Raw genomic sequence first — 10,913 nt, 5'->3', positions numbered from 1 at the left:
GACCTAACAATTTAATGATTATTGTTTAGATAATGACTGAAATTTTAAAAGTTTAAAAATATAAAACTAAAATTGATTATGATGTTGTTTGATAAATTGCAATATTAAGTATTGAAAAATTAAATATGAATTTAAGTTATAAAATTTATTTGGTATATTATTATTAAAAATAAAAATATTATCTATAAAGTGATAATTAACTCTTTATCTACTTATGGTTTACTATATTATTTTATAATTTTTAGGCTTTAATATGAATTACCAAACTTATTTAAAAATTAAATTCAACATATTTGTGATATTTAAAACCACGAAATGGAGTTTACCTCAGCAAGGAAACATGATAACGTGGTCTAGAAATGCAAGGGAGGAAAAGTGGAAATATCTCAAATTTCTCAAAAACCCAAATTGATATTTTTAATAAAAAATGGCAAGTTGGTCAAATCTTGGCCTGCACACAGCTTGGGTAGTCGTGTTGGGGAAATTGTAATTGTATAAGATTCTTTTTTCACAGTTCCTCATATGTCTGTCCATCACTCTCCATCTCTTTCTTCTAATCTGCAAATTGTGTTATTATTTAAACTCTTCTCTTTACCCTTTCATTTATAATCATTTGATTTTAAAAGGGTACTCCTTTGGTACCCATTCTCTAGCTACCCACCTTATCCCTCTTATCTTCCTTCCTCTCTCTTTTTCTTTTAATTTTTATTTCTCATGTTCTGAAAAATTTCAACTCTTCTTTTTGGGGATTGATTTCTCAATTCTTTTGAAGGAACCTTAAGAGGGACATGGAAGCTGTTTTACAAACCAGAGGGCTACTTTCATTGCCACCTCATCCAACCAGAGTCCGAAGCCTTTTGAACCCATCACAAGGCTTAAAGCAGAGGCTTTTTGCCTCAAAACCCTTAGGCCTTAATGGGTTATCTCTTTCTTATAAAAGAGTTCCAAGCGTCGTAGCAAAACCAAATGGTTTATCCCCTAAAGAAAAGAGCTTTATTTGCAAGGCTGAGGCTGCTGCTGAAGCTGATGGGCAGCCTTTGTTCGGTGAAACCCCGACGCCAAAATTCTTGGGGATTGAGCTTGTGACTCTTAAGAAGATTATCCCACTTGGGTTAATGTTCTTTTGCATCCTTTTCAATTACACAATCCTTAGGGATACAAAAGATGTGTTGGTCGTGACAGCTAAAGGAAGCAGTGCAGAGATTATACCATTTTTAAAGACATGGGTTAATTTGCCTATGGCTGTTGGGTTCATGTTGTTATACACAAAGTTGGCTAATGTGTTGTCAAAGAAGGCTCTTTTCTACACTGTTATTCTTCCTTTTATAGCCTTTTTTGGTGCATTTGGGTTTCTATTGTATCCTCTCAGCAATCACATCCACCCTGAAGCAGTTGCTGATAAGCTTCTTGCGGTGCTTGGACCCAGATTTCTTGGTCCTCTTGCTATTATGAGGATATGGAGTTTCTGTTTGTTCTATGTCATGGCTGAACTTTGGGGCAGCGTCGTCATTTCTGTTTTATTTTGGGGGTTTGCCAATCAGGTGATTTATATTATATTATGGAATTGAATGTTTGAATTTTTTTATTCTGCATATGATTGTATAAGCATGTTGATTTTATCTATATGTTGATTCTTGTGTCAGAAATTAGTTATTTTTAATAGGCTAGGATTTTATTTTCATCCCTTAACATGCAGATCTCATGATAGAGACTCCTTAAATCATTCCTAATCCATAAGTTGGGATAATTTGAACTTGTTATAATCTCAGTCATCTATTTCTTATATTGGTTTAAGCTTTTGTCAGTATCACTACACATCTAGCCATCTAGTTTGCTCGCTTTCTGTTTTTCAAAACTCGTTAGCATCTTCATTGATATGTTCGCATAAATGTATTTCAAAAACGAGTTAGCATGTTCAATGACAAATTTGCATCAAAGGTTTTGTTTCAGTTCTTTAGTTTTGGTTGCGTTTCGTTTCTACATCAGCTGCGCATGTTCCGAAAGTTGTTTTCTAAATCTCCTTACTCTGTTAAAGTTCAACATTTCATGAATGCCATTATGCCATATAACTTTTGCTTGTTGATGCAGATAAGAAAATATCATCTAAATGTTTTGCTGTCTATATAATTAAGCATTGGCTTATTGAAAATGATTATGGACGATAGTTATGCTGATTTTATTAGGACAAAGTAGTGGACATCGAAGATCCTGTTCCTTTTTCCCTCGTCAAATTCATGCTCTTTCTCCATATTCTAACATGTAACCTAAGAAGCTTTCTTTCCATTTAATCTTTTAGTGAATTAAGTACACATTAGAAACTTTGGATTTTTTTAAGTATAATCTTATCTTGGTTAATTCTTTAGCGGTGCCATATGTAAAATTATTCTACCTTATATTTGAAACTTCTACTTGCTGGACCGCTCTTTGTAAATGAGGAATTGGAAAAGAAAGTTCCATGAGACAGTTGAGAAAAATAAGAAAGCTAGCTGAAATTTCATGTAGCCTGTATTTCAAGTTTTAGTGAGATTATTGCTCTTTTGGCATCTCTTGTAGAAAGAGCAAGGGCAAACAAGAAGATAGTTGAATATTACTTCTAAATTCCAAACTTCAAATGTCTTATTTGAATTTGCACCTTGTATTTGGCCACTTATTCAGAACTCAAGCAGTCATGATTGTGGCAACCTATTACTTGTATTTCTTTGCTTTCTTTTGGCGCATTTTATCTGTTTTAGTTGCATCTCTCTGAAATGATCTTCGCCTGATTTTGAGACTTAAAGCGATGTTTACCCACTGTTGCATTTTACTTGTGCAGATAACTACTGTAGAGGAAGCAAAAAGATTCTATCCTCTGTTCGGTCTTGGAGCCAATATAGCCCTCATTTTCTCTGGTAGAACTGTTAAGTACTTTTCCAATTTGAGGCAAAATTTGGGTCCTGGAGTTGATGGTTGGGCCATCTCCTTGAAGGGAATGATGAGCATTGTGGTGCTAATGGGGCTTGCCATCTGTTTCCTCTACTGGTGGGTGAATAAGTTTGTTCCTCTTCCCACACGTAGCAAGAAGAAGAAGGTAATCCACTGTTTAACTATTTCTCTTGTTTGGCATATTTGTTTCCCTAGATTCTTAGGCTCCAGGATTTGCTTATTTAATCTCGAATGTTCATCCCAAACCTTTTGAGTTGTTGACATATTATGAGTTTAAAAGAAAAAAACTTTTCACCGAGTGTCTTCTGATTTACCTATCAAATTGTTCGTTAAATAGATAATTTTCATAATTCAGTCAGTTTGGGTTATTAAGCTGGTTAATTTGTTCGGTTCCATGCCGTTGTATTTGTGATGGACCAATTATCCATTTGTCTTAACATGACATATAAGTTCTTAACATGGGCCAGGCAAGCAAGATTTGCTTTTGATTGCGTGACGTCTATTATGCAGAAAAGCTTTTGTAGTTTTATATACAAATTATACCTGCTACCATATCTATTTTACTTTTGGATAATTGGTACATGGAACTGTATCATTTCACATACAGGAGAGTTCTCCATGCTTATGTTGTGTACATATTTGAGTGAAGTTGTTTAGGTCAAAACATATATGAAGCCATGTTTCTTTTTATTGTCAATTGGTTTGCAGGAAAAACCTAAAATGGGAACAATGGAGAGCTTGAAATTCTTGCTGTCTTCAAAGTACATTAGGGATCTTGCCACTTTGGTGGTTGCATATGGTATCAGCATCAACCTTGTTGAAGTTACCTGGAAATCAAAGCTTAAAGCTCAGGTAACATTTTTTTATTAATTTTCTGCTTCTCTGTTGCGTGCTCTTCTATCTTCTATACCTTAACTGGCTTAGTAATTAATGGTTCTTGCTCCATATTGCAGTTTCCAAGCCCGAATGAATACTCCTCTTTCATGGGTGATTTCTCAACTGCCACTGGAATTGCGACATTCACTATGATGCTACTAAGTCAATTTATATTTGACAAATATGGATGGGGAGTAGCTGCTGGAATTACACCCACTGTCCTACTTCTGTCTGGAGTTGGTTTCTTTTCCTTGATACTATTTGGTGGTCCTCTTGGACCAACTCTTGCAAAGTTCGGCATGACTCCTCTTCTTGCAGCTGTATATGTGGGTGCCCTGCAGAACATTTTCAGCAAGAGTGCAAAGTACAGTTTATTCGATCCTTGTAAAGAAATGGCTTATATTCCTTTGGATGAGGACACCAAGGTTTGGAATCTTTGCTCACAATTCGAAGTTTTGATTTCTTATGCAACTTCTGGTCATTAACTTGCAGCCTGTTTGATACTCTCTTTAGGTTAAAGGGAAGGCAGCCATTGATGTTGTATGCAATCCACTGGGAAAATCAGGGGGTGCTTTGATTCAACAGTTTATGATCTTGACCTTTGGATCACTTGCGAATTCAACCCCATACCTTGGAGGGATACTTCTGGTGATTGTTCTTGCATGGCTATCCGCAGCCAAGTCTTTGGATACACAATTCACAGAATTGCGTAGGGAAGAAGAACTCGAGAAAGAGATGGAAAGAGCAGCTGTTAAGATCCCTGTCATGTCTGAAAGCGGAAACGGCTCTCTTGCAAGCGGTTCTGCAGAAACAGCAGAAACATCAGAAACATCAACTTCAAGCAATATCTAAGAAAAAAAAAACATTCTTCCATTTGTGGCCAACAGGAAGAATAAGAAGCTGATAAGAAACCAGTGCTAGGCGACTGTTGGCTCTAGAATTTACGTTTGTTCATACAAAGGATATTAGCTAAAAACGTAAATGCTCGACTTTATTATAAGTCTTCCATTTCTTTAGATGTTGAGCTTAGTGTTTGTTTAGTTATTGTGCTCTTTAGAATTGCATTTGGATACACACCAATTGAAACCCTTTTTTGATCAAAATTCTTTTTATATATACATTAGAAGACGCGGGAATTAAGCCCAAGATTGATTTGTTGGCCCTTGAGTGAAAGCTGAGAAAAGTTATGCTTCCTTTGCATATCGGTTTACATGCCCAAAGCAGAGTTGCAGTTTTCTATTTGTCGAGAACCAAGGAAGCATAAAAACTAAGGTTCACGTGTTCACTTTACCATATGCAGAAAGTAGACAAAACTTTGTTCTTTGGCTCATGTATACGTCTCATTCTCATCATATCACATATGGACTATTTCCCAGCAAAAGGTTCTTTGTTTTTGGTCCTCCACCTTCGTCTATATTAGCTTGCTTTAATCATTTTCATTAAGAAATATAGACCCAATGGATTCTGATCACAATTCATCTTCATCATCTCCATATATCCAACACTTCCTATAGAAAACAAAACCTATTAATTAATTCAAGACCCCGAAACTTAATTTAATTGGTTCATGCAGCAGCATGTTTGAGGTTCGAAGAATATTTACAATCCTTTCTCCTATACCAGAAATTATTTAGACATATTGGTAATGGTATGGTTTACAGTTGGATGATGGTAGATATTGGGAAGGTTCGGAGATTGATGTCATACAGGGCGTGAGTGTTACGTACATAATCCAGCTGCATCCCAAAACACCCATGATAAGGGATATCAGTTTAAGGTCACTTTCACTCTTAAGGTATTGGTATTAATTAACTTTGTTCTCCTTAGGCTGGAGCAGGGAATAAGTTCATGTGGTGTCACACTGTCCCTTGATGTGGCATATTTTAGCATTTAAGCAAATTTGTCTCTACTCTATACCTCTCTTATCCATCTGCTGCCTCAGCCTCAGCCTCCCAAATGACACCAAAGTGAATCAATCCTCAATCTCAAGCCCCTCTAATCTTCTCAATTTGAAGCAACATCATAGAACTGCTTCCCCTTGGTTCCACTCTTCTGTTACTGTTGAAGGGTTATGATGAATAAGCTAGCCTTGCCAGAGTCCAGCACTTTCCCAGGAAAGCCAATGCCACCCACAGCTGAATGCTGGTTTGATGATGCATGCATCCTTGACATGGACTACTTTGTGAAGACCATCTCAGGCATAAAGGCCAAGGGTGTTCGTCCCGACTTAGTAGGCTCAATCATAGCACATTATGCATCGAAATGGCTACCTGATCTATCCGGCAATGACACCGAAAAGGGTCCTATGAGCCTCCAAGAGTCATCGCCGGAGAGTGTCACGGTTTCATGGATGAAAAAGAGGTTCTTTGTTGAAACCTTGGTGGGAATCTTGCCACCTGAGAGAGATTCCATCCCCTGCAACTTCCTCCTACGCCTTCTCCGAACGGCCAACATGGTTGGGGTGGAGCCTTCCTACAAAGCAGAGCTGGAGAAAAGAATTTCGTGGCAGCTTGACCAAGCATCATTGAAAGAACTCATGATTCCATCGTTTAGTCACACTTGTGGTACTCTGCTAGACGTTGAGCTTGTTATAAGGCTGGTTAAGAGATTTGCTAGCCTTGATGAAGGCACTAGAAGCGGCATTGCGGTGGTTAAAGTAGCTAAGCTTGTGGATAGCTACTTGGCAGAAGCAGCTTTGGATACCAATCTGAGTTTGGAGGACTTTATTGCACTTGGTGCTGCTCTTCCTAGCCATGCCCGAGCCATGGATGATGGCCTCTACCGTGCCATTGACACTTATCTCAAAGTAAGTTCATATTATTCCCAATTCTTTCTTGTTTATGATATCAGTAGTTAAATCAGCTTCAGCTATTAAATCTCATGTTTTGGAAGTTGGTTCATTCTTTCACTGTTTTTCAACAAGTCCAAGAATCAAATTCCAGTGACATAATTGGACAAGGAAATACCAGGGACACAACAAGGCCATATGGGCCCGTAGAGAAATTGAGGTTGTCGATGACTAGTCACCGACTCACCAGTAAAAAGATCATTCATGATGAGAATTTAAAGTGTTAGGTTCTACAGTAAAAGATTCTTCACGATCTCTAGTCCTGTAGTCTCGTGAAGCCTATTATGTAATTGCAAAACATATCTAGGTTTTGGAGTCTTTCGGCACGCAATTTAGGGGCAGCGATTCATGGGACGATGACCTTGTCTTGTTTTAAATAATTAAGAAAACAGTATATTAATTAATGCAGGCACATCCAGGTGTTTCAAAGCAAGATAGGAAGGTTCTATGCAGATTGATAGACAGTCGAAAGCTGTCACCAGAAGCATCCCTACACGCTGCACAAAACGAACGTTTGCCAGTTCGGGCGGTGATTCAAGTGTTGTTCTGCGAGCAAAGCAAGCTCAACCGACATGTTGATTGGAGTGGGTCGTTCAACGGAACCCGGAGTCCGAACCCGGCAGGACTCGAAGCCCCGGTTCGGTGCATGTCGAAACGTGAAATGAACGCTCAACAAATGGAGATAAAGAAGCTGAAGGAAGAGCTGCTCAGGGTCCAAAGCCAATGCGTAGCGATGCAAATGCAAATGGAGAAACTAGTGGATAAGAAGAAAGGGTTTTTCAGGTGGAAGAAGCTGGGGATAATGCCGTCGCTGAAGAGCAGCGTGAGTGTATTTGAGAAGATTGAAGAAGAAAGAGAGGCTAACTTTGGGAGGCAAACCCCCATTGATATCAAATCTAAGCCTGTTCGTCCTCCCAAGTGGAGAAAATCCATGTCTTGAATTCATTATGTAGGGGTTCCTAATTAATTTGCTGCTAAATTTAATGTTTTATATATATATTCCTTTTCTATGTTCCATGTCGCGATAATAATGTAACAATAATAAGATTCGTATTAAATAAATGTAGTTTTTCGTTTTGTGAATTATAATAATAGAAAAAACTCGAACAATAAACGTGATTAGTATGATTCAAATTCAAGTTACATTTAGGGCGGTAAAAATTTTTTTAATTATCATGTCATCACATAGAGTTCAAATAAATGTCTTTTTAATTGCAAACCTTAGGCGTAGCAAGTGAACAATTTCAATGTTGCATATATATATATATACAAACTAATTTTGCAGTTTAAATTATGATTTTATATTTAATGGTATACACATTTTTAATAAATTTCCAGTTGAAAATTATGGGAAGATTGAAAACTGGAACTTCTACGGAAGCCATATATAGAACGGTCGATGGAAGAGGGTATGTGTGTTTGTATGTTTCATTGTGCCATACCTGCCATCTAAAGAGAGATACGTGAACTGTCTTGGATGATATAGTTATTATGCAATCCAAACAAAATAAAATATGCATCCTAATCTATGTAGCATATGAAATTACTAAATCATCGGTCCTAATTATGCAAGACTTGAATGATAGGAAATAAATATTACAAGTCATAACAATCTACTAATAACCCATAGCACAATAAGCATTGAATGTTATGCAATCTTAAGAATCAAAACAATGTGGCATGTGTAGTGAATTGAATTATAGCATGTCATTGTGCATAATTAGTCTATATGGTTATGTACAATGCTTGCCATGCAAGAAAATGATTGAATCTTACTAATTTTGCAAAGTTTCGGCTAGGGTTTCTGGGAGAGGTATTGGGATTGTATAGTTTTTGGAGTCCAGTAGGAGAATTTGGGCTTCAGATTTGCGCGGAAGAATGGGCTGTGGATGAAAGATATGAAAGGGAAAAAAAGATCATGTTCTAAATTTGAAGAGGGTTCAGTATTGTTATACCCCTATTTGGTTGGGATGCATGGTACCATGAGAAGTTACCAGAGAGAAATTCATGGGTGGCCTTCCGCATCACAACACTTAACTCTCCACTTGAAGAGTATCCAAAGGCCTACCATCTTATATCACTTGGTTGGTCACACTCGAGTACCTCGTCCTCTAGTTCACTCACTTTTAGTGGGAACACACTCATCTCTACGGGGAAATCACTAAGAGACTATAGAGGCGTAACAATCTTGTAATACCTCAGTTAAGGAAATATCAAAACAATACTATGCACGAAGACAATCGACAATCACAACCCATGAATTTATGTACGAGGAACAAATCTGGGTTGTAAGAAAGGTTCAAAATTATACCTTCCTAATATGAGCAAGAAAATCGATTTTAGAAGTTGATGTCCGAAGCAAAAAACTAACCACAACCACAACGTTTAGTTCCAACCACTAAGGTATCCACCTAGTGTAAATGGTTGGAAAACTCCTTTGACCTTTTCAAAGAATATTTAGAAAAACCGTTGCTAGACTAGGGAAATTCTTATTCAATAGCCAAATCATGGAGAGTAATTTAAGGGATTGGAATAAAACTTGATCTTCTTTCCAGAACAATATCAATTTATTTTCACCCTTGAACATATCTTTTGACTGAAATTATTAAAAATCCCTACGATAAAGATATACCCAATTAAAATTATATGAAACCCATTTCATATTTAGACAACATAAAGTAATTAAATGAAAGTGAAATTATTGGGGTTATAATTACACTCTCTTGTCATTATAAAAAATTGTAATTTCTACACGTGTTTGGCTAATATAGTGTAATTTTATTGTAATTTTCTATATCATGTTTGATAGTTAAATCGTACTTACACAGTTATATAATTTATATTTTTAAAATTTATTAATTACAATAAAATTTCTAAACAAGTAACAAAATTAAAATTAAACCATCATATGTAAAATGCTAGTCTAATAAAGTAGTCGATAATACAATTACTAATAAAATAACAAAAAGAAATTGAACATCATATGTAATTTCATCGAATTGCACTAACATTCCGTAGTTGTTGGGATATTCTCTCTTTAACACTTAACATATACTTCTTATCATCATTTATTGGTCATTGATCGAGTTATTCATAATCTAAATCTGTATCATTAAGATTACCAAAATCTTCTTCTTCTTTGTACTCTCCAAAGTATGGAGAATTTCAATTTCACTTACGAATGAAGTTTTGAAGTAAGTAACATGCTAGTATGATCTAACATTGTTTTTTTATGGATAAAAAGATCTATCCTATCCCTTTCAATTTCAAAATTAAGCAAATTAGCCCCTCTAAAAAAATTGAAACAAGTTAATCCATGTCTTCCATCAATTGTACATAAATTTGATTGGTACAATAACAAATTTAGCCTTCAATGTTTATATATTTTGTCATTTTGGCCTCAATTCTAAAAAAATAAACAAATTTAGCCTCAACATTTGCACGTTTACACAAATACTATGGGATAAATTTGTTAAATTAAGATCAAAATGACATAATGTGTAAATTTTGAGGGTTAAACTTATTATTATACCGATTAAAATCATGTATAATTGATGAAAAATATTAATTTAGGGATTAATTATCTTTAGTTGCTCACTTTTAAAATTGGCAGGAGTTAAATTGCTTTGAATTTTTTCTTAAGAAGGACTGATTTACTCAATTTGAAAATTGAGAAGGACTGGAGAGGTCTTTTTACCTTTTTTATGCTATATTGTGGTGATGTTGTTAATATGAAAATTTTTTATTTTTTTGGAACAACAAATGTTCTCTCAACTACATTTTAAATGTCTCAAATTAAAAAATTAATGAGTTATGTCTGGTGCTTGTCTCTATTCTTTCAAATGGTATCGTATACATAATATTTAGGTTCATGTAGCTTTCACTATAAAAACTTATATAAATAACAATATAAAATTTATAATAGGAAACATTTATAAAAAAAATATAAAGTGTGGAATAACATCCATTAATGTGTTTGTAAGGAGCGAGGGAATCAGGACCAGCCTAAAGTCTGCATAAATAATAAAAACAGCTTGACCGCAATATAAATAATGATCACTGCAAATTTAGCACCCCACATTGATCCCCTTCTTCAATTTCACACACTTGAGTTATTGTTTCTATCACTCCAGTCCAGATTTGCATCAGTAAACACTATAACATACTCGATTCCCCAATTCCCATGAATAATTCATCAATACAATTGAATATATTTTAGAATTGAATTTCAAGTTGAGGGATTAAGTGTTCACTTTTTCCAAAATGG

The 10,913-nt window shown here is 35.6% G+C and overlaps 2 protein-coding genes across 2 annotated transcripts; both read left to right on the top strand.

Moving 5' to 3' along the window:
* The first annotated feature begins 423 nt into the window (after positions 1–423).
* Positions 424–4,901, top strand: LOC108489101 (ADP,ATP carrier protein 1, chloroplastic). Its single transcript, XM_017793385.2, has 5 exons — positions 424–1,541; positions 2,813–3,067; positions 3,631–3,774; positions 3,876–4,223; positions 4,312–4,901. The coding sequence occupies exons 1-5, from the start codon at positions 789–791 to the stop codon at positions 4,648–4,650; spliced, it is 1,839 nt and encodes a 612-aa protein (XP_017648874.1). The 5' UTR covers positions 424–788; the 3' UTR covers positions 4,651–4,901.
* A 651-nt stretch (positions 4,902–5,552) lies between these two features.
* LOC108489102 (root phototropism protein 3-like) lies at positions 5,553–7,760 on the top strand. Its single transcript, XM_017793386.2, has 2 exons — positions 5,553–6,604; positions 7,056–7,760. The coding sequence occupies exons 1-2, from the start codon at positions 5,870–5,872 to the stop codon at positions 7,584–7,586; spliced, it is 1,266 nt and encodes a 421-aa protein (XP_017648875.1). The 5' UTR covers positions 5,553–5,869; the 3' UTR covers positions 7,587–7,760.
* Positions 7,761–10,913: the final 3,153 nt, after the last annotated feature.

This window comes from Gossypium arboreum, chromosome 10 (assembly GCF_025698485.1).
Source record: "Gossypium arboreum isolate Shixiya-1 chromosome 10, ASM2569848v2, whole genome shotgun sequence".
NCBI lineage: Eukaryota > Viridiplantae > Streptophyta > Magnoliopsida > Malvales > Malvaceae > Gossypium > Gossypium arboreum.
This window is presented reverse-complemented; position numbering and strand designations above follow the sequence as displayed.